Consider the following 24,033-nt stretch of genomic DNA (forward strand, 5'->3'; position numbering starts at 1 on the left):
TTGACATACAGGGACCGGTAGTGGGGAATGACACTGTTAATAAGTAGTATCCATCTTTTTAACGGAGGGGGCTCCTGGTCCTTCCAGGTCATCACCACCACTTTTCGGGCGTAGTATAATACAAACCTAAAGAAAATTTTATCATAGTGGCCATTGACAACTTCATTTATGATGCCGAGGAGACACACAGAGGGAGACATCAGGCGTGGGAGATCAAAGTGTAGATTTAGGAACTCCAGCACTTCGGACCAGAAGACATGGACCCTAGGGCAGGACCAGACACAATGCAGGAAGGATCCGACTTCAGCCTGACAGCGAAAGCAAAGATCATTAGGCATTGCTCCCATGCGGAATAGTCTAGCAGGGGTGAAGTAAACTCGATGGAGGAGTTTAGATTGGATCAGGAAGTCCCTCGCACTCACTACAGATGTGAAGTAGGACAGTTCGACCTCCCTCCAGTCATCATCCGACAGGTCAGGGATATCCTGTCTCCAGCGTTCACAGGCTCTATCAAACGGTCTGGACTTTTGCTCTTGTAGGAGAGCATAGCACTGAGTGAGTGGCTTAGGGAGGTCCGGGGTACTCATCAGAGTCTCTAGTTTGGAGAATTTCACTGTCAGGCTGAAGGAGCCGAATTGGGCTTTGAATGCGTGTCGCAGTTGCGTGTAATGGAAGCTGGCCGTATTGGGTACAGTATGTCTCTCCCTTAACTCGTTAAAGCTGAGTAATTCTGCTTCCGGGGATAAGAGCTGACCTACAAATTTCACCCCCGCCGCCCCCCACATTGTCCAGCCCGGGAGGGAGAGGAAGTGAGAAAGCCACGGATTGAGCCACAATGGAGTCCTGGGCGAGAGAGGGGGAGAGCTGCCTGTGTCTACCAGGGATTGTGCCCTACGCCAGCACACCGCTACCGTACATAGGGGCAGTGGGGTATCAGATGGGGACTTATACCTGTACAGCAAGTTTGTAAGGGCCTCGTAGGAACCCACCAGGGCACCAGCCAGTGCAGTAGCTGCATTACCCATGTCTATATCTATCCACCACTGGGCATATACTAGCTGGGAAGCCAGGTAATAAAGATACAGATCCGGGGCAGCCAGTCCACCCCTCGCCTTGGGAGCCTGAAGCAGCGCTAAACTGAACCGCGGGGCACTACTCTGCCAGTAGAAGGACCTGAGAATGCCGTCCAAGCGTTTAAATAGGCTCTTAGGAAGCAGTATAGGGCAAGCATGGAAGAGGTATAGGAATTTGGGGAGGAAGATCATTTTAAATATATTAATGCGCCCATACAGAGACAAGGGGAGAGAGGACCAGGCTTTTAGACGCGATTCGGTTGCAGTTATCAGGGGTGTAATGTTTAACTCCGTGAATGCCTGGACCTTGCGTGATACTAGGACCCCCAGATATTTAAATGTGGACACCACCTGGACTGGGACGGGGAGGGAGTGTACCCCTACATCAGATAAGGGAAAGAGGGCCGATTTGTCCCAGTTAACCCGAAGGCCTGAGAACCCCCCATAGCGTTCTATCAAGGACAGAAGGGATTCCAGTGAGGGGCCCACATCCCCAAGGTATACAAGTGTATCATCAGCATAGAGAGATACCTTTTCAATGATAGGACCTCTAGTAATGCCCTTAATGCCCTCGGAGTGGCGGATCGCCACAGCAAGGGGCTCAATGGCGAGTGCGAAGAGGAGGGGAGATAGTGGGCAACCCTGTCTAGTGCCCCTAGCCATAGGGAGAGTAGGTGAGATGTTAAGATTAGTCCGCACCCTAGCCTTGGGGTCGTTATACAGTAGTTTAACTAACGCTGTAAATCGAGGGCCAAAACCCATTCTAGGCAAGAGGGTCCACAGATATGTCCATTCCACGGAGTCAAACGCCTTACAATTGTCTAAGGATAATATAAACCCAGGGTCTGGAGACCGCTCTGCCTCTGCAATGTTCAGGTGTAGTCTTTGTATATTTATGTCAGTTCCCCTCCCAGGCATAAAGCCTGTCTGGTCTGGGTGAACCAAGGATAATATTACTTTGTTAAGCCTTGTTGCCAGAATTTTTGCTAGTATCTTAACATCTGAGTTTAGGAGGGAAATTGGACGGTATGAGTCGGGAAGAAGCGGGTCCTTACCAGGCTTGGGAATAACTACAATAAGGGCCTCTCGCATGGAGTCGGGGAGGGAACCGCTGTCAAACGCATCGGAGTACAGTCTGAGGAGATGGGGAACCAGAGTTTCACAGTTATCCCTATACCATTCACCACCCAGTCCGTCAAGTCCAGGTGTCTTACCGGGGGGCAACGATTGGATTGCCAGTTCCACCTCCTCCGCCGAGAGCGGAGCATCAAGCTCCGATGACTGTGCCGATGTGAGTCTCCAAAGTGGAAGACTGTCAAGGAATCTGGAAATCTCGACGGAAGAGGCGGACAATCTGGAGCTGTAAAGAGAGGAATAGAATTCATAAAATACCATGTTGATGGCCCGGGGTTCTGTGATCAGGGCTCCACTACTGTTACGGATAGAGGGAACGGAAGCACAAGGACGTTCAGCCCGCGAGAGATATGCAAGCAGCTTCCCATTTTTATCTCCAAATTCAAAGATAGACGCCTCCCTGGCTAGCAGGCGCTTACTGGTGCGCTCCTTCACTACAGCTAGATGGTTCCTCTGCGCCTGAGCCCAAGTCTTTTTATTCCCCGGATTCGGTTTCTTTAGATACTCCTTTTCTGCGGTCACCAGTGCGGTGGTCAGCCTTTCCTCCTGCGCATTTAAAGACTTCCTATGGCCAGCTACACCTGACATGAATGCTCCCCGCACCGAGGACTTGTACGAGTCCCAGACTAGAAGGGGATCAGGATGGGTTGAGTGCACCTCCCAGAATTCGCTGTGCGCTGCCCTAACAGTACTCTGGACCGCAGGAGACAGGAGCCAAGCCGGGTGCAGGCGCCATAAGCGGGAGTCGCTGGGGGGGCCTATAAGGAGACTAATGAACAAGGCAGAGTGGTCTGATGCACTGCGCGGGCAATAGGATACCTGATCAACATGCTGCAGCATATCAGGGGAGACAAAGGCCAGATCAATCCGAGAGAAGCTCTTATGAACAGAGGAATAGAATGAGTATTCTCTCTCCTGAGGGTGCTTACAACGCCAAACATCGGCGAGGTCTAGAGAAGTGAGCCACTCATTCAGACGGACCGAGCCTGTGTCAAGACCACTTGTACGATCTAAGGAGGGATTAGGGACTGCATTGAAGTCACCAATGCAGAGTATCGGACTGGGAGGCATAACAGCCAGCTTACTGGATATTAGATGCAATACAGCTGGATCAAAGGGAGGGGGGACATAAATAGACGCTATAGTAAAGGTAAAGCCCCACAAGACACAATGTACGATCACAAAACGGCCAAAGTGATCCGGTGCTACCTGTGTGACCTCTATGGGAAGCGCTTTGGATATGAGTATGGATACTCCCCTAGCGTAGACAGAGTAGGAGGAATGATAACCTCTAGCCACCCAGGCCCGCTTCAGAGAGAGGACCTTCTGACCCGTAAGGTGTGTCTCTTGGATACATACAATATGGGGGGCCTGACGCTTAATGACGTCTAACATCAGGGCCCTCTTGAATTTGGAGTTGAGTCCCCTCACATTCCAACTCATTACCTTAAGTGAAGACATCTTAGCGGAAGGGAAAGGGGTGTGGGGAAGGAGACGTGAGCAACCAAGCATTCATCCTTTCATACCACAAAGACATAGACAGACAGACAACAGTGAGCATAACAAATATAACAGAACTGAACTAACAATCCCAAGAATACAAACCCCCTGTCTAACACCCTAACAGCAGTAGTGTAGACCTATACCCACTAACAGTCAAATAGTAGAACAGTGGTCCCTAACTCAAGACAAACCTACACCATTTGTCCCGGGACCTTCAACCCTTAATGTATATGTGATCAGGAGGTTATTAGGCAGCCATATTTTGCGAGAACCAAAGAGGAGATAGGGGAGGGGGGGAGAAAGGAGGGAGACATAGGGAGGTAGTGGTAGCAGGAAAGGGGGGAGGAGGGAGAGGGAGGAGGGAGAGGGAGGGGGGAAAGTGCCACGTGTGGCGCACTGGTCGATATGACCAAAAAAGAGAACACAATCAGTCACAGGGTACAATTTGTGAGGTACGCAGTATGTAAACCAATATTAGAAAACTGTAATAATGATCTGGGACCCCTAAATATCTATTCAAGACTAAGTCCAGCACTGTCATTGCATATCAGATAAAAGGATATGTGGGTCCAGTCACTCAGGAGGTGCGGGCCTTCCAGCTGGAGCCCGTGGAGCTGCATCAGCCCAGTGAAGTGCTTCGGTTGGGCAGGTGAAGAAACGAGTCTTCTGGCCGTCCACAATTCGGAGCTTGGAAGGATACATCATGGAGTATTTATACCCCTTGTCACGGAGACGGGCACGGACCTCGGTGAATTGTGCTCGCTGTTTCCTGACGGATGCAGAGAAATCAGGGTAGAAGGACACTCTGCTGTTGGCATAGAGGATTTCTCCCTTGGTACGGACAGCCCTGAGGATAGAGTCCCTGTCCCTAAAGTGCAGCAGCCGGGCCAGGAAGGGTCTCGGATTGCCCCCTGGGGGGCCAGGGCGGGATGGCACACGATGGGCCCTTTCCACTGTGAAGAACGGGGAGAAGGTATCTGCAGGCAGCATATTTTTGAGCCAATTTTCAAAAAAGGATACAGGGTCAGACCCCTCCACTTTTTCGGGGAGGCCAACCACTCTGACGTTGTTCCGTCGCAGGCGGTTTTCGAGGTCATCAGCTCTGTCGATGGATGCAGACATTTGGCGCTGGAGCTCTCTGATCTGTGTCGGCATAGGCCTCTGGACATCCTCCACTTCAGATATTCTGCGTTCAGTTTCTGTTATTCGCTCTTTAGCTTTGTGGACATCGTGTCTTAAAAGAACAAAGTCCTGCCGCAGCTCATCCACTTTGGTAACCAGTTTGGATTGGCACCCATTAATGGCCGCCAGCACCTCTGCAAATTTGCGGTCCAGTTCAGTGGCCACGTCAGGCGGATCAGCACCCTCTTCATAGCTTACAAGCTGCGGCGGGCTCTGGGAGCCTTCAAAGAGGGAGGGAGAGGAGTTTGGGGACCCCTGAGGAGAGCAGGGCTGTGTGCGGGAGAATCTCCCCAACTTTTTGGCAGCGTTTGACTGTATCTGTGCAAGAACGGCTTGTGATGTGGAGCAATCCTGCGCGTCCAGGGGTTCCAGGGACTGGAATGGAGGATCTTCATGGACGGATTCATCATCCGATGGAGGCGCAGACACCCCGGACGCTGCTTTGTGCAATTTAGCCGTTCTCCTCCGGTTACCCATGACGTCTGGACAGGGGGGGCCAGTGATAAACAATCAAGGAGCCTAGCGTCCAGTAATTAGCAGAGATACAGTCCAAACCCACGTGGAGTATTGCAGCGGCACTGCGAGGGTTAATATAAAACAAAACCCAGGAGCAGGGGAACACTGGGAGTATGGTGGGCTGCACAGCTTGGGGTCCCCAGGTGAGAGGAGGGTAGCAGCAGGGGAATTACTTCCCTACCTTATTCCTGGCTGCAGTCCGGCAGTGACAGGGTTAACCCTGCGCGCCTAGGCCTCAGGCAGCGCAGGAGAGTCCAGCAAGATGGCGCCTCCGGCAGGATACAGGGCCGGCTGGAGCGCTGCCACGATCCCCCGACAGGGCAGGTCAGCAGCACAGCGGGTCGGCGGCACAGCACGGGGGGGGGTTCCCTCCCCCGGTATTCAACACCTCTCCGGTGTACAGCCGCGATGTCGGGCGGCTATGGTCCCGCCGCCGCGTGGGACACGTGGGAGGCCGCAGGAGGTGAAGTGCTGGAGGGGACCTCACGGAGCCGGTGACCGCCGCGATACCGCCACCGGAGTGTGGGGGCAGGTACCCGCGGCACCGGGGAGCAGGCTGGAGGGGGTACAGGTGGAGGATGGCTGCCTGGGAAGGGTGATAGGGTGCCAGGTCCCGGGAGCTCCGCGGTGCACGTCCTCCTAGGTCGGCATCAGGCCACGCCCCCCTGTGTGAGCTATTGTTTTGTGCAGGAGGCCACCATGCAGATCTGAGGAGAGAGAAAAGCTCTTCAGCACCCAGGTCCCGCCGGCGCGCAGCTCAGGGTTAGGTGGGGCAGAGTGATGTCTCAGCCAGCTTTAACCTGTATTGTGGACGCTGCGGGGGATAAGACTACTTAAACACCACCTAAAACTCTGCAGAGGCTAGAGAGACATCCAAGTAGATTTTCCAGGCTTATAACTATATTATAAAAGACAGAAAATGGTATGACCTGTTGTCCCAAAAAACTAACAGACACACCCTGGATGACTCTAGCTTAGGGAATCTGTGTCTGGATCCACTTTGCCAAGTAGATTCCAGGTGATAGGCATAACTGTAGAAGCCCCCCCCCCTCCAATCACATTTGGAATTATACAATATTCAACCAGTTAATTTACCTTCATTTTTGACCACATTTGTTTGCATGTCAGTGGCGTGTCCCTGAAGCGAGAGGCGAGGCTGCTGGAGGCGGCTGAGTATAGGCTGTGGAGATGATCCCCTGTACTCCAAATTGCGGGCAGGAGACCTGGAGCGCGGGGAATTTCTGGGCGAGTGTCTGGGCGAAGGGCGAGGAGAGTGCCGTGGAGATGGCGAGAATCTGCTCACGGACAAATGTGCAGAGTGCTGGACCGCATCCTCATCATCTTCTAAGCTTTGAGCGTCAAGTTCCTGGTCACTATATGTCCCTCTCCTCATGGAGTGACATGAAGAGCCGGAGCTGCGCCGGGAAGCGGTGGCTGCATATTCTTGCCGTAGACCTAGCAGGGTTCAAGACAGAGAAAGAATTGCTTTAGATTTTCACACAGAAAAACATATGATTTGACACAAATGAGTAAGATTTTACAATTTACAGACCAAGGCTTAAAATGAATCTTCGATCACTATTTAGTTGCATTTTTTAACCCCTTGATGAAATGCACAGCACTAAAACAGCGCAGCTTCATTTGGGGTGTACGGAGACGGCTCTCAGGTTGAGCTTTATCCGTACATGGTGGGCGTTTGCTGCATTATACTGGCACCAGTATACGGTCTTTCGAGGTGTTGGAATGTGCCCTGAATAATCAGTGTCATTCTTTTGGCTCCCAATATGCCAGGCTGTACAGGACATGAAGAATCTTAAAATGCGCCTTAAAATCAGCGGAGAGACACCACTTAAAACGGTTGTACCAAGTCAGATACCAATCTGATCATAGGGAGTCTAACTGCTGGGACACCTAATTACAAGAATGGACCCCACTGGTCACAGCAATGGTTGTTCTTTTCTTAGTAACCGATGGAGCAGGTTGAGCATTTGTCCTGTCGCTCCATTCAATACAATGGGAGCCTCAGACATTCACAAGCACAGCACTCGGCTCGCTCTCCTATTCAATCTCTATGGGGGAGTTGGAGATAGTAGAGCGCTGTGCTCAGCAATTTCCGACGCCCTCACAATACTGAATAGAGCTACAGGATGCATGCTTGTTCTGCTATCAAAATAGTGAGAACAGGACAGAGGAGAACATGCAAACTTGGTACAGTCCCTTTAAGGTATTCAAAGAGAGGGTGCTGGTGAGAAGTCATCTTTTAAGAGGACCTTTCACCACCCCAAATTTATTAACTTTAATATAGGGTCTTTGTATTGTATTCCTAGCCCCCACCGTTACCTAGATATGAGCCCCGTTCTCTGACTACTCAATGTACTGGATCGTCAGAGAGGAGGTGGTGCAGCAGGGGTGGGGGGGCCTGTGTATATGATAATGCTCTGACGTCGTCCAATCAGCGGTGGACGGTCTCAGATCACATCTTCCTTAGGCACTGTGAACTGTGAACTTGCAGAGTGGTCTTGCTGTTCTACAGCTAGCGAGACCACTCTGCCTGCTGCTGCTCGCTCCCCGTTCGCTCTGCACAGTGATGATTTTGTACGCCAGGTGTGCGGTGCTGCAATGTTCAGCACATAGAACAGTGTGATGTCCCTACATATGGGTATGTTAAAGTTAATACATTTTGGGCGGTGAAAGGTTCTCTTTAAAGGAAGTTCATATCACAGTATATAAAGCGACAAATATAAGCAAGGGCATTGCCACAGACCAGGATAAATGGCATTTCATGTGTATGACAAATTCTATGCCAATCCCAGCAGTGACAGGCGTACACCAGGCCCCGTAATACACCGACTATAGAACTTACTTACAACAATCACATAGGATGTTTCCTAATATATACTCACTTTCCTCTTGCATCCGGGCGAGTATCTGGACATCTGTGACATCATTTAGCTTGTAACCTGACCCTACGGAGTCCTCGTCCATCTCAGAGGTACTGAGCTCGCTGTCTACAGAGGATGGCGGACTGACAGGAGGAGGGATTCTCTCACTGGAGTTTCTGTAGTGACCTAAGGGGGAATAAAGCGACAAAAGACACAGATTACTACCGAGTCACAGATTCTGTACAAAAATGATAATAAGGGAAGTCTAACAGATCAGTTAAAATGTCATTGGTTTCTTTTGGAAATACAATGAACTTTTGATGCCTTGTAGCATAACTCTGGACTTCCTATGGTGTCCTGTGCCCTGCTGGCTTCTGGCAGATGAAGTAGGCTGTGCAGTCTTTCACCATCCACTGGAAGTCAGCAGGACACAGGAAGTCCCTAGTCCTGCCGTCAGAAGGTCATGTGGCACGTGGCTGCTTGCGGTTACACAGAAACTGTGTCAACTTTTGTGTTAGTTGTGTAGTTGAGTGGTCAGCACTCTTCCCAGTACTACCTCGTGCACGTGGAACAAGCCAGTTAGGGGACATATTAAAGGAAATCTACCACCGGAATAAAGTATTGTAAATCAAGCACACTGACATACTGGTGTGTGCCCCCTCTGGCAGGATCTGCTCTTCTTTCATCCTTTTCCTTTCATAAAAGCCTTTTTTATGTTAAAACAATGCCATAAGAAGCTAAAAGTAGAGCAGATCCTGCCAGAGGGGGCACTCACCAGTATGTCCTTCATCCCGATGGTAGATTTCCTTTAAAGGAGATGACAACTAAGTGATAAAACAGTATAATCACTTTCTAATGGCACACACAAATAGTGACCAGTCTGGATAAACCTGTTCAGATCCTTCATCTACAATGTGTTCATTTATTTGCTTGTGTCATTAAAAGATTAAACTATGTAAAATAGCGAAGATGATGACAGAGGATGAATTGTGGTGAAATGGTCCATGCACTGTCCATACCTCCCCCCTCCCCCAATGACAGGCTTAAATACAACATTATTTGTGGCACTCGACTTTGACTATAGGGAAACTATTTAGTAATACATTACATCTGGGCAAGTGCCAAATCCAGCCCTGCTTTGTATTCCAAGTAATGTGATATTCAAAGGCATCATCCGAGCCGAAAATATTCCTCTGTTTGGAAAATAAAGTGTCTCTCAGGAAACAAAAGAGCCAGCAAGTCATAACACAGTACATCGGTGTAATTACCGGGGCCTGGGCTTACTCTGTGGTTACTGAGATAACACTTCACTTGTTCCAATATGAGAAAGCCTTTACCATATATTCACAAGACATTTTACCAACAATTAACAGGTATTGGGACCAGGACTGCAAACCGCTCCAACAAATATCTGCGGGCAGCATGTTATAGAGCAGTAGGAGAAGACAGATGGTACATAGTGTCCTAACTGCAGGCATAAAAATGTTATAAAGAATAAGGAGATTGTACACCTTGTTTAGTGTTCTCATCGGCAGGCAGCATGTTATAGAGCAGGAGGAGCAAAGCAGATTGCACACAGTATTTAACTTGCAGGCAGAATATTATAGAGCAGGAGAAACTGAGCACAAATATGAATCACAGGAACTTAAAAGGAAATCTATTACTTGGACCAAGGATTGCAAACCAAGCACACAGACATGTATGTGTGTGCCCCCTTTGGCAGGATCTGCTCTTCTTTAAGCTTTAGATGCCCTTGTATTTACAAAAAAATGCTTTAAAAATTATGCAAAATTATCCTGAGGCGCTCCAAGCTACATTAACACCTATGTACCCCAAAGCCCCCAATGCTCATTTGCATCACTAGAAAAGCCTATTTTTTTTTTTGTAGAAAAAAAAACAAACCAAACAAAACAGGTCATAGGAAACTAAAGAAGAGTGGATCCTTCCAGAGGGGGTACGCACCAGCATGTAAGTGAGCTTGATTTACAATCCATCATCCTGGTGGTAGATTTACTTTAAAGTGGATGGCCTATTGTTCCCCATTGACTTCAGTGTACAGGTTATTATTTGGTGGTTGAAGAGGATAGATGAGCTCCCACCAGTAATGATGAGATATCCCTTTATACGGTAGAGATAATTGAGGCAAATTCAGGATAGAGTTTTGGTATTTGTTTTTGTTGCCCTCTTCTAAGGGTGAAGACACACGTGGCGTTTTTAGGCCGTTTTTAGTTTGGGCGTTTTCAGATCGTTAAAAACACATGCGTTAAAAAATGCATCCTTTTTTAAAAACGCATGTTTTTTATGAAAACAGATGTGTTTTTGTCTGGTTTTTCGAATTTGCGCAATTAAAAACGGACAAAACCGCATGCGTTTTTAACGATCTGAAAACGCACTAACTAAAAACGGCCTAAAAACGCCACGTGTGTCTTCACCCTAAGGCTGCAGATTTGCAGGTCACCAGTTGTACCAGTGGAGAGTTAATGATGGTCCCATTAAGTCTCCTCCATTTGCTCACCTGTGCTGCTCGGCAGAACCAGCTGCCTCACCACCGGAGGTCTCACCAGGGAGGGGGAGCTAAAACCACTGTTATATGGACTTCCACTAGGGCTGTAAGGGTTGTTATAGCTGGAAGTGCTATAGGGAATGCTGTACATACTCTGCCTCTTGCTGGCTGAAATAAAAAAAGAAGAAGATCTTCAGACATTGCATCCTGAAATGCTGTGGTTTTCACTACAGACTTTACACCTTGGTGCAGCGCGATACAACGAAATCATGGCAGACCTTGCCCCGTGCGGCTTCACCCTTTTCTACTACAGTTCAAGTTCTCTTTTGTGAAGCTTACAGTACAACGAGCGTCACAGTAAGATACAAAGAGTTGGCTATTGTGTGATTTGGCTGAAGGGCAACCAGCACATAACGTTCCATGTGCCCCAGATTTTCTGGATGACAATTTACAAAACAGACGTCTCGCTCTCAGCAAAAGAAAAATAAAAAGATAAATAGATTTAAAGTAGAACTACAACCAAACACCAAAACCTCTTCTTACAGCTCGTTCAGAGAGGAAGTAAAAAAATAGAAAAAAGAACAACAACCAATCATCACAACAAATAACAGGACGCATTAGGCTCACGCTGCGCCCCTTTATCTATCCACACTTTCCAGTGAGAACAGAAACCGGGCATCAGCTGGAGAAACAAAAAATACTCTGCCTCAAACAACTTAAATAGACAGTGTCCATCTTTCTAAGGGGGGGGGGGGAGGGGTAGAAGTTTAAATTAGTTAAAATTTGGAATATAAAATAGGATTAGTCTATGAAGTATGTTGAAGGAAATCTACCACCAAAATCCATCATGATATACCAGGGACACTTACTCATAGATCCAGACACTGTGACTGTGGTCATCTAATATCTTTTATCCATGACCCCTTCCTCCTTAAAGTAAACTTTTAATATTATGCTAATGAGCCAATAGGTCTCTACGTGCTGCAGCTTCACAGGCTGTTAGACTGTCTCCCACTCAACCGCTGTTCCCTTTGCTCCTGCACAGTGCAACAGCCTACAAAGCTAAAGTTTATTTTAAAAGAGAGGAGGCCATGGATAGCAAATATAAGAAGATTACCACAGTCATGGTGGTAAGTGCCCCTGGTTTATCCATGCTTGATTTGATGGTAGATTTCTTTTAAAATAATATTGTAGCCTAAAATATAAATCCCCCATCCAGGGCATAAGCGATAAATACTAGACTATATGGAGGAATGCCATACGCTGCCATTTCAGCAAAGGCCAATGTTTTGCAGGCTGTAAAGCCTCTTCATGGAGATCAACTGGAAGATAATGATCCACATTGTCCCACTTTTGGTCAGAGAGATATTCTTACGAAATAACTCTTAATAAGAAGAATCTTACAGAAAAATATCTCCCAAGATCCCAAATTCTCCAGTGTTCCCAACAACCGCAAGGCATCTTGTATTGAGGCTATAACTATCTTAGGTAACATAACATAGGTTGTCTGTATGGAGGCACCAGTACTTACCTGACATGGTCTGGTCAAGCCGGTGGATGAGGGATTTTTTTGCACTTTCCAAATCAGGCGTGGGACTATCGAAAACCTGTCGACACCAAACCAATGGACTAATGGAGCTCTGTGAAGAGGATAACCTTTTCTTTGGTGATGTATACAACCTGTATGAAGATAAAGAGACCAAAATTGTATATGACGTAGAATACATGATACAGGTTTTACATTTTATACTGGATGTCATGCAAAAAATTAAAATATTTTACCACCAGAATGAAGGATTGTAAACCAATCACACTGACATACTGGTGTGTGCATCCACTGGCTGGATCTGATCTTCTTTATGGAATGATTTTTTTTTAAAAAGGGATTTAAAATTATGCAAATGAGCCTAAGGGGCTCCAGGCTGCATTAAGATCCATGGAGCCTGGAGCCCCACAGACTCATTTGCATAATTTTTAAAGCGTTTTTTTTTGTGAAAACCAGGGCATAAAAAGCTAAGTGAAGAGCAGATCCTGCCAGAGGGGGCACACAGCAGTATATCAGTGTGCTTGGTTTACAATCCTTCATCGTGGTGGTTTGATGTCCTTTAAGATAGTTAAAGCAGTGTTCTGGCACCCAAGCACCTACTTAAACGGGTAGTTCCACTAAGCAGACTCGACGAGAAGGAGTGGGAACTTTCACTCCATCAAGCCATGTTTCAGACAATAACCATCGGCTGGAGTATGAGACCCTTTCATTTTAAGCTGCCATACTAATGTGGAGTGCATGTCCCGGACCCCCAGGTATTACACACAGTAGAATGTGGATACATAGAGTGATACAATAGTTATCTGGTGCCAGGTTCCTGCATAGAATACATGGGACTTCCGGACCCGGTGATGCACATACAGTGTAGTCAAGATATCGCAATATAGAGAATCCCCTGATGGTGCAGTAAACCTACAGCAATTCATGAGTCCAATCTAAAATGTGAAAACCTACAGGAATTCAAGTGTACAAAATGTGTCAAAACCTTAAAAGAAACCCCCAAACATGGTGGAGTCCTCCCAAGTAGACAGATGAGTATAGAGCCCCTGAATTCACTCCAGCTCATATGTGTGGACCATGTCACAGACTAGACATACAAGCTACACAGGGCGCGCCACAGTCCAAAAAGCAGCCAACACCCAACACGAATCATTAAGACGCTAATGTTTCTAATTGACCTTCCTTTTATTTTTAGCTTTTGATGCAGATTTATGAGCTCCATGATCTCACGTGGATATATTACTATAGCTAGTTATTACTTAGAGGGAAAGTGTCATTTCTGAGACTAGAACAAGAAGATATTGTGGTTCTTTTTCCATTTATCAAGTTATTTCCTCAACTGCTTAGACCCCAGTGCAAATCCACCTTCAATGTAGACCGATTAGCAAATCATAAAAGTCTATTGTGGGGGAAGGGGGAGCCATGTGATACACACAGGTGTCCACTGCAGCCAACAGTAGGTATTCAGTCATTTTTTTAAGGAACATTAATAACAATTAAAAAAAAAAAATGTAGAAAACTCACTTAATGTAAAACCCAGCCTTTGTTGGCGAATGTCAGCTAATCTTTATTTAGTAACTCCTTATCTCTGCACCTGTTTTCCACCGTAATGACCATTTCATTTTTCTGTCAATGCCTTCAACAAGAACTTTTTTTTTTTTTTTTTTAATCAATATAGTCGGACAAAATGTTGTTTTTAATAGCACAATTTTATGTATTCATATGTCCTACTGAGGAACTTTTTTTTTAACATACTGCACAAAAAAGGAACGCAAATTTGACACCTTTATAACATTTTTTTCTAGGTCAATATAAATACAGCAATAGCAAGGTAATAAGAGTGTTTTTCTTGTAAAATTAAATCCTTTTGGGATTGCCATAGGGGATAAATACTTTTATAGGTTTTTTTTAGCCAGGCTTGGTCTTTTTTGTTCTTTTAAGTTTTTTCTTTATGACTTTGTCCCACTTGGACAGTGACATGAGATATCAATATTTATGTAGTGTAGTGCCTTCTATGGTCATATTTCTCAGATTTTAAAAACCTTTATGAGAACGCATTCAACAGGCTGCACGCAACTCCATGATAAAACATACAGATGCAATGAGAGTCTCAGAAAACCAAGGCAACATCCAAGCTCCTAGCGTGACCTCTCTAAAGAAAGCCAGCGCTGTCTGTTCTCATCTCTCTCAGTATCTGGAGTCATGTGAAATCACAGCCTGGAGCTTTCTGTTATCTGCTATACGCAGCCCCCACCGCCCCCCCTAGTCCTCGCCTGACTGGGTTATTCTACATTATACTCCCACACTGCTCCTCATCACATTACAGAATCAGTCCACAAACTGTCCAAGGAGTAAAGCAGCATCATAGAGCGACACAGTGGAGACACATCACTACCTTCCCTCTCCCATATACACTTTACACGGCTGTCACTCTACTGCTATCTGGTATCATGTATGTTCCACTTAGGATGCATGTCAAATCACTCACAGATACAAACATCCACCTATGCTCAGCGGAGGCTAGAGATGGATGCCATAGAGTGACATCTATCCCCCATAGACTCTGCTGAGAGTATAATGAGCTCTCCAGCAGAATGAAAAAACGATGCCTCCATCTGCCAGTAAAGTCTATGGCTTTCATGGCATGGGGGTCGTGGGGTGGATAAGTGCACCATGTAGACTGTAACAGCCTGTGAAGCTAGAAGCTACAGCATGAAGGGGATTAGGCAACACACGCAAAAGCCATTCGGGCTCATTTTAAAAGTTGATTTAAGGGAGGAGGCCATGGATAACAAATAATCCACTGATGTCAGCAGCGACAAGTGAGTTTTTATTTTAATCAACTGTCTGTATAATGGGGCGGGGGCCGGCTGTATAGCAGGGTGGGAAGTTGGCGATAGCAGGCTTTCCGCCACGGGGGGGCGGCAGGCTTTCCGCCACGGGGGGGCGGCAGGCTTTCCGCCACGGGGGGCCGGCAGGCTTTCCGCCACGGGGGGCCGGCAGGCTTTCCGCCACGGGGGGCCGGCAGGCTTTCCGCCACGGGGGGCCGGCAGGCTTTCCGCCACGGGGGGCCGGCAGGCTTTCCGCCACGGGGGGGCGGCAGGCTTTCCGCCACGGGGGGCCGGCAGGCTGTTACCAATGCATTTCGCACCCTGAGCTTATATATTTGAGTCAATAGGTTTTCCCAGTTTTTTGTGATAAAATTAGGGGCCTCGAGTCAGCTTATACGGTACGTTCATTCCCCTTCCCCCGGCTTCTTGTTACTATGCCTCAGTAAAGGATAATCATTTGGACTACAATTTCGGATGAGTGTCATTGTCCATCCATTTCTCTACAAATATCTGCTGTCTTCATGAATGGACCACAACCCCACCAGGTCAGTGGTCTACTACAACTCCTGCAACTATATGCTTATTGCTCTACGTTATTAACCATTAGTGTCTTATAATCACCACTTTGCTCTATTACCACCCTTTTACCTTTCTATTCTTCATCTATCTTCATTTTTCCCTAAAACTATCAAAATTGTCAACAGTACATAACACAGCGCTGTGACCCTGCCCAATAGAGCCTAATCAGGCCTCCGTGCCAGTTCACACCACAGTAATCCATTAACTTGTTTGATTCATATATTCCATTCCTATCCAGAAATCAGTAATGGAGACTACACAGAGATCAGAACGGGTATGAACTGACCGCAACTTTAAGACACTCAGAATAAATTTCCTCTATTGTATTGTATTTTAAATTTCAAGATTAAATCCACCAGTCAGATCCAAGAGACTCCATCATGGGTTACATGGGGATAGGATTTCATCTGCATACGTGGAAATGGGAATTCTTTATTCGTGCAGTCATTGTGATTCTCCAGAAGAATATCCAGTAATTACAATCCAGGGAAAAGACAAGTCACAGAAAAAGTACAGTGATACAGGAAACCCAAAAACAACATTTATATATTGCAAGAGTTATTGGTCTGTTACCAAAAGTTGCTCAACATTACCTTCTGGAGACTGGTTAGTATTCCCTAGGGTGCAGTCACGCGTTCTATTAAATCTGGTGTTTAAAAAATTCATGCAGTAACATGGTGTTAACGTATGCGTTAACATTGTGTTAACAAACAAGTGTTAAAAGGTCTGAGATGTTAAAGAAATGTATGTGTGGCCGAGAGCAGGCTGCATTAAAAAAAATAAACATTTACTGATCTCTGCGGCCCCTCCTGGTGTCCCACGATGCCGTCTCTCAGCTCCGTGCCCCTGTAAACAAACATGCGCTGATATATACAGACGGGTGGAAGCTGAAGTCAGCAGAGATGCAACGCCCCTAGAACGGCAGCACGGGGCGCAGGGAGGGACCGCTGAGGTAAGTAAATGTAAATTTTTTTATGCAGCCCCCTCCCGGCCACATATAATTTTTTTTACAGTCGCAGACAACCCCTTTAACACAAATGAGTTAAAGACATGTTAACACAAGTGCTTTGTAAACACAATGTTGCAATGTCTCTTCTCAGCTGTTGTTATGCGTTGGAAAATACATGCATTAACAGAACGTGGGACCGAACCCTTAGGATCTCTCAGCTGTGGACAATCCATAAGATTCCTGTAAACATAGATATACAGGGGTATTCAGGTACAGGCGGTCCCCTACTTAAGGACACCCGACTTACAGACAACCCATAGTTACAGACGGACCCCTCTGCCCACAGTGACCTCTGGTGACCTCTCTGGATGCTTTACTATAGTCCCAGACTGCAATGATCAGCTGTAAGGTGTCTGTAATGAAGCTTTATTGATAATCATTGGTCCCATTACAGCAAAAATTTTTAAACTCCAATTGTCACTGGGGCAAAAGAAAATTTTTTTTCTAGAACTTCAATTATAAAATATACAGTTTCGACTTACATACAAATTCAACTTAAGAACAAACCTCCGGACCCTATCTTGTATGTAACCCGGGGACTGCCTGTATTTAGAAATCATCCATGTGAACTTACTGTTAGGCCAGACCAAATGGCATACAGTAGCCACAAAATAGAGAATTACTGTAAATACTCGTGTATAAGCCGAGTTTTTCAGCACAAAAAATGTGCTGAAAAACCTCATCTTGGCTTATACACGAGTCAATAATAATAATAAAAAAAATTAATACTCACCCTCCGGCTCCCGGTCCTCTGCGGTGGCTTCTCTCTTCTATCTGCACGTGCCGGCAGTCGTGTCTATGCGACTTGCCGGCGGGCGCACAGTGCGATGCGGCGACACCGCTACATCATATTGTGCACCCGCCGGCAAGTCGCATAGACACGACTGCCGGCACGTGAAGATAGAAGAGAGAAGCCACCGCAGAGGACAGGGAGCCACCGCAGAGGACCGGGAGCCGTCACTAAGCATCAAAAGGTGAGTATCGTCGGAGGGTGAGTATTAAGTTTATTTTTTTATTATTCGCTAGGCATACTGAGGGCAGGCTGTATACTTTTTGGGGGCAGGCTGTATACTTCATGGGGGCAGGCTGATTGTATACTACTTGGGACAGGTTGTATACTACAGGGGCTGGCTGGTTGTATACTACAGGGGGCTAGCTGGCTGTATACTACACCCTTGGCTTATACTGGAGTCAATAGGTTTTCCAATTTTTTTTGTGGTAAAATTAGGGGTCTCGGCTTATACTCGGTCGGCTTATACTCGAGTATATACGGTAAACAAATCTGACACAAAAATTGGACCATTATGACTGATTCTTGCAGCAGCCAGTTTTGTGGTGTAATGTTGGTTCCAGTTCTGCTGCAGACATGACCCATTCAAAGGGAACATGTCATCAGAAATTGGCCTAATAAACCACTAGCAGTATGCTGACAAGCAGCTGCACAGCTTCTAGATCAGTGGTTCTCAACCTGTGGGTCGGGACCCCAGCGGGGGTCGAACGACCAAAACCGGGGGTCACCTAAAGCCATCAGAGCTGCAATTTTACTGTGTTTTTACTGCGAGTTGCATGGTTTGGGGTCACCACAGCATGATGAACTGTATTGCGGGGTCACAGCATTAGAAAGGTTGAGAACCACTGTTCTAGATGATGCTTCTTTAATGGTCCAGTGTGGTGGCATCATCCAGAAAATTTACTTTAAAGTGGGATGTAAACTGCATTTATGATATCAAGGAGGCGGAGAGTTTAATACTCTTCCTGCCTTAAAATGCCCGCTTCATGGTCATGCATCCAGGGACATCATTGATCAGATCTCCTGAAGTTGGGCACATGTGTTCAGAGACGGGCAGAGCTGGACTTCCATGTCAAACTCTCCACCTGCCTCACTATATACATCGAACTTCAAAGTTGATTTTCTGGGTCAAGCTGGGTCATAAAAGAAACCTGATCTAGAAGGTGTTCAACTGCTTGACAACATATCAACTTCTGATGACAGGTTCTCTTTAAGGTGGTTATAGAGGCCATTTTATCTGATGCTTAGGCCACAATCACACGACTATATGCTTGTCGTACAAACGGCAGCTAGTCGTCATTAAAGTGCATTGACAATGGTACGGCGAGTTCAAATGTGTGACCATACCGTGCAGGAAAAAAAATAAGAGCATGCTCTATCCTTTGCCATGTGTACAGCCGTACTGCATGACACCCTATGGAGAGGGGTGAGCAGGGGCGCACCTGCCATGAGGCGAGTTGAGCATCTCGCCTCAGGCGGCACGCCTCCTGCCCGACGAGGGGGCGGCACCGTGCTCCCACTCCCCGTCAGCCGCCATCGAGTTCCCTGCCGCCGCTGGCACCGTGTCCCTGACCCCCGCTGTCGCCGGACAGGACCACGTTGCTGCCCTCCGTCCGGGACCATGCTCCCCGCTGGCACTGTGCGCCGTGGTTCCGGCACTCCAGTGCTCTCTCCAGATCCGTGCTTCCGGCCACTGGCCCACACTCCTGCGCGCATACCTCTGCTCCCAGCATGCCTCCGCTTCCGCCCCCCACACTCCGCCGCTACCCCCACTGCTCTCACTCCCACAGTCCCTGCTCCCCTCCCCCCAGCCCAAGCTCCGGACCCCGACTCCGCTCCCGCGGTCCCGGCTGCTGTCCCCCCAACGAAAGCTCCCGGCTCTGACCCCGCGGTCCCGGCTGCACTCCCCCAGCTCAAGCTCCCGACCCCGCTCCCGCGGTCCCAGCTCCACTCCCCCCAAACTAAGCTCCCGGCTTCGACCCTTCTCCCGCGGTCCCGACTCTCAAACCCCCCTTCCCAAACCCTCGCTGCTGGGCTGCTGGCTCCGACCCCCCTTCGCTCCCGCGGTCCCGACTCTCCCTCCTTCCCATCGTCGCTCCCGGCCTGAAACCATCCACCGCTGCCGCAGGACAAGGCAGAACTTACCAAGACCATAAAAGAAAGGTAATGGCATTTTAATATATATATATATATATATATATATATATATATATATATATATATATATATATATATATATATATATATATATATATATATATACACATACACACACACACACACTAATATATATATATATATATATATATACACATATGTATGTGTGTATATGTATATGTGTGTGTGTATATATGTGTATATTTGTGTGGATATGTGTATATTTGTGTGTGTATATGTGAATATGCTTGTGTGTATATGTGAATATGCTTGTGTATATATGCTTGTGTGTGTATATGCGTGTGAGTGTGTATATATGTATATGCGTGTGTGTATATATGAATATGTGTGTATATTTGCTATATGTATGTGCAGTGTGTGTATATGCTGTATCGACTGTATATGTGTATATATGCTGTATGTATATGCTGTGTTTGTAATAGTTATAGAACTTATATTTTGTACTACATGGCAGCAAGCTGTATGCATTTTATTCTACATGACGGTATGCTGTATCTATCTTATTCTACATGGCAGCAAGCTGTATGCATTTTATTCTACATGGTGGTACTCTGTATGCATTTTATACTACTTGGTGGTTCGCTGCATCTATCTTATTCTACATGGCAGCAAGCTGTATGCATTTTATTCTACATGGTGGTACTCTGTATGCATTTTATACTACTTGGTGGTTCGCTGCATCTATCTTATTCTACATGGCGGCATGCTGTATGCATTTTATACTACATGGTGATACGCTGTATGCATTTTATACTACATGGTGGTACGCTGTATGCATTTTATTCTACATGGTGGTACGCTGTATGCATTTTATTCTACATGGTGGCATGCTGTATGCATTTTATACTACATGGTGGTACGCTGTATGCATTTTATTCTACATGGTGGTACGCTGTATGCATTTTATTCTACATGGTGGCATGCTGTATGCATTTTATTCTACATGGTGGCATGCTGTATGCATTTTATACTACATGGTGGTTCGCTGTATGCATTTTATATTACTTGGTGGTGCGCTGCATCTATCTTATTCTACACGGTGGCACGCTGTATGCATTTTGCATTTCTTTATTTTTACATCAAACCAATATGATGGATCTGGTCCTGACATTCCCTGATATATTACATATATGGGGGGGGAGGCGTCTCTCTATGGCTCGCCTCAGGCAGCAGACAGGCTTGGTACACCCCTGGGGGTGAGGAATGCTCATCTCTCTAGCCAGCAATGTTACGTAGCACACATGTATGAGAAAGGGGCTTAACCATGGGTTTTTTTTTTTTTTACAGAATAAATATAATTACTAAGAACATGTCACATCACCACCGCTATACATACTGCAATACACAAAGCCTTAGACAATAGGATGTGATCATAACCCTTTAAACAGTCCCATAATAGTCTGCAGGTCCATACAAGTCCGTACAGGATTGTATATACAGGCGGTCCCCCACTTAAGAACACTCGACTTACACACGACCCCTAGTTACAAACGGACCACTGGATGTTGGTAATTTATTGTACTTTAGTCCCAGGCTACAATAAACAGCTGTAACAGTTATCACAGGTGTCTGTAATGAAGCTTTACTGTTAATCCTGGTTCTTATGACAATCCAACATTTTTAAAATCCAATTGTCAGAGACCAAAAAACTTCTGGCTGGGGTTACAATGATAAAATATACAGTTCCGACTTACATACAAATTCAACTTAAGAACAAACCTACAGACCCTATCTTGTATGTAACCCGGGGACTGCCTGTATAGGGGCAAGAGCATTAGGGTGTAAAATGTAAAAGGTTACAGACGAGAGAACTGCTTATACGCAGCCACCATATGGCGGTATTACATGCATGCAGCTCTTGTAGAGAGGCGCAAGACGTACGTCTCTTTCCTCAGCCTTCCACATGCAGGAGACATCTATAAATGGAAAATCCTGCTCATGTGCCCTGCCAAGATCACTCCAGCTGACGATAAAGGATTACAATGTATCCCACGTGTTGGCCGGCGTTAGGCAATGGCCGCAGTATGTACATGGCCTGTATGACGTCACCCCGGCTACAGACAGACAACAGACCTTTATGTCGGGGCTCCGCACACAGAGGAGCAATGTGATTTATGCTGTGTAGTATCATTACTATTCTATGCAGAGTCCGCCCAACTCCAACGTAAGTGACTGGGAAGAAGTAGTCACCGCAGAACCAGCACAAAACATCCGACCACTATCAGGCCAATGGCCCCTCATGTGCTATGGAGCCATAGTTCTAGCTGAAGGATTATTAGAGCTTCTACTCCACAAATAAAACTTTTCCCGTATAGTTTTAGCATGAGAACAGGAGGAGGAATCCTTACTAAATAAACGTATGCCATTCTACAATCTCTCTTCCAATCTTTCATATATTTGTACATAATGATGACCATCTTATTACAGGGGTATTGCCACGAAGACCAAATTCTTAAAATATGCTCAGGATAGCAAAACACATTCCTGGTTCATGGACAATGTGCTTTACACTGTTCTCTACCAGAACCCCTCTAGCACTTTCTCCCTCCCATTGTGTATCCGTGCTTCTCCGAGATTACAGCAGGTAGAGGAAAGGGAGAGACGAAAACAGCCTGTGTCCTTTAGGCGCATTAGCACAATTGTAAAAGTTGATTTTAGAAGGAAGGAAGCCATGGATAACAAATAAGAAGATTACCACACAATGTCACAATCACACCTGCACAAGTGTCTATGATGCTTGTACAAGCAGTTTTACTCCTCAAAAATAGTCCCATGCAAATAAATTTTTTATCAATCATGGTGCCTGGATATAGGAGTAACCATCCCAGGTTTAACATGCTGGATTTTGGTGGTAGATTCCCAATAAGGATCTTCATAAGCTGAAAGCACCAGAAATGGGGAGCATTCTGCACACAATATTCATTGTTTGTTTCTTTATGCTTATTACCTCTTTTCAAAAAGGGCTTAGCAGAAAAGGAACATTAAAAAAAAAAAAAAAACACCAAATTTGTTTAAAAAATTTTTTGAAAAAATAAGCAAACCAATAGATGGTATATATCTAAAGAGTCTGAATATGCTTACAAAGATTATTAAAGGGGTTACTCAGGATTTGCTTTGTGAAGAGATGAACGCTATGGTCTCTTCACTTCATACCAAACACAGAATAATACATAATACAGGGTCTGTGCTGGACCCGCCACCAATCTTAATACGTTTTGGCATAGGTGATGGGTAAGGATAAAATAAAAATGAGGTAAGGAAAATGAAAACAACATGAGCAGATATGAGATCTTCCATCCCCCAGATGCAGGCACGTTGCACATATATTAGCCTTGCTGTAATCGCTTCTTATAGGTCCACAATGATCATACACAGAAGGTCAGTCTCCGCTGATGACTCAGGCACCTAATGTAATGTCATCCGGTAAGTATTATCCTAATGGATTCCAAGTATCATTTACAGCGTCTCAGGACGCAACACCCACAAATAAGAGTCACTAGCACCCAGGGGCCTGGCAGCATCCCTGTGATGTATTATCCTATCCCTATAAAGGAATAAGACACATGGAGACAACCACAAGAGGAGAGGACCAGATACATGACAAACAGACAAGCAATAGCGAGAAGCCTGGTACTAAGCAGCACTCACAAACCCTATGTATGAGCCATCATGGTTTTCTTGATGAGCACTTTCCTTTAGGTTAATGGGTGGTACGTGTAAAATGCCAGGAAAGTTTAGGTTACAAACGTCGTAAAACATTAAACATCTTTAAAATCCATTGAAAATGTTCTTAAAGGGGACCTACCACTACTTGTCGCGTCTACTCCACGCCCCAGTAGCCTCGTTCCTCCGCCTACCAGGTAATCTTCGGCGCCCTAGTCCAAGTACCCGGCTTTCTGCGCATGCGCAGAACACAGGGTATTCGCACAAGGGCGCACAGCTACGGGGAGCTGTGCGACGAAGATTACCTGGTAGGCGGAGGAACAAGGCTACTGGGGCATGGAGTAGCCGCGACTAGTAGCCTCATGTCCGACTACCCCACGCCCCAGTAGCCGCTTAAAAAAATTAGCATATAAAGACATTAAAGTTTACAAAAGGATAGCCGGGACATAAGGATTAGCCCAAAAAGGGCTATCCTTACGTCACATTCATCCACCTACCACCCGTTCTACCTTTATAGGTAGAATCGTGGTGGTAGGTTCCCTTTAAAATACTTGAAATTCAAGGTTGTTTTTGCACAGTATGAACCAGGTCTTACATTTTGTATACACGTTTACGGCCTCTGTTTAACGTATATATTTTAAAAA

General features: G+C 46.1%; 1 protein-coding gene across 2 annotated transcripts in view; it reads right to left on the reverse strand.

Moving 5' to 3' along the window:
* The window catches only part of SLAIN2 (SLAIN motif family member 2), a 38,979-nt gene that overhangs the window by 9,603 nt on the left and 5,343 nt on the right, over positions 1 to 24,033 (reverse strand). For both annotated transcript variants that reach the window (XM_072124653.1, XM_072124663.1), the window contains exons 2-5: positions 12,325 to 12,473; positions 10,806 to 10,961; positions 8,312 to 8,476; positions 6,504 to 6,863 (exon numbers count right to left, since the gene is read on the reverse strand). In XM_072124653.1, the coding sequence (XP_071980754.1) occupies positions 6,504 to 6,863; positions 8,312 to 8,476; positions 10,806 to 10,961; positions 12,325 to 12,473 (830 nt within the window). The remainder of the gene's footprint in view (positions 1 to 6,503; positions 6,864 to 8,311; positions 8,477 to 10,805; positions 10,962 to 12,324; positions 12,474 to 24,033) is intronic.

Source organism: Engystomops pustulosus, chromosome 1 (assembly GCF_040894005.1).
Source record: "Engystomops pustulosus chromosome 1, aEngPut4.maternal, whole genome shotgun sequence".
Taxonomy (NCBI): domain Eukaryota; kingdom Metazoa; phylum Chordata; class Amphibia; order Anura; family Leptodactylidae; genus Engystomops; species Engystomops pustulosus.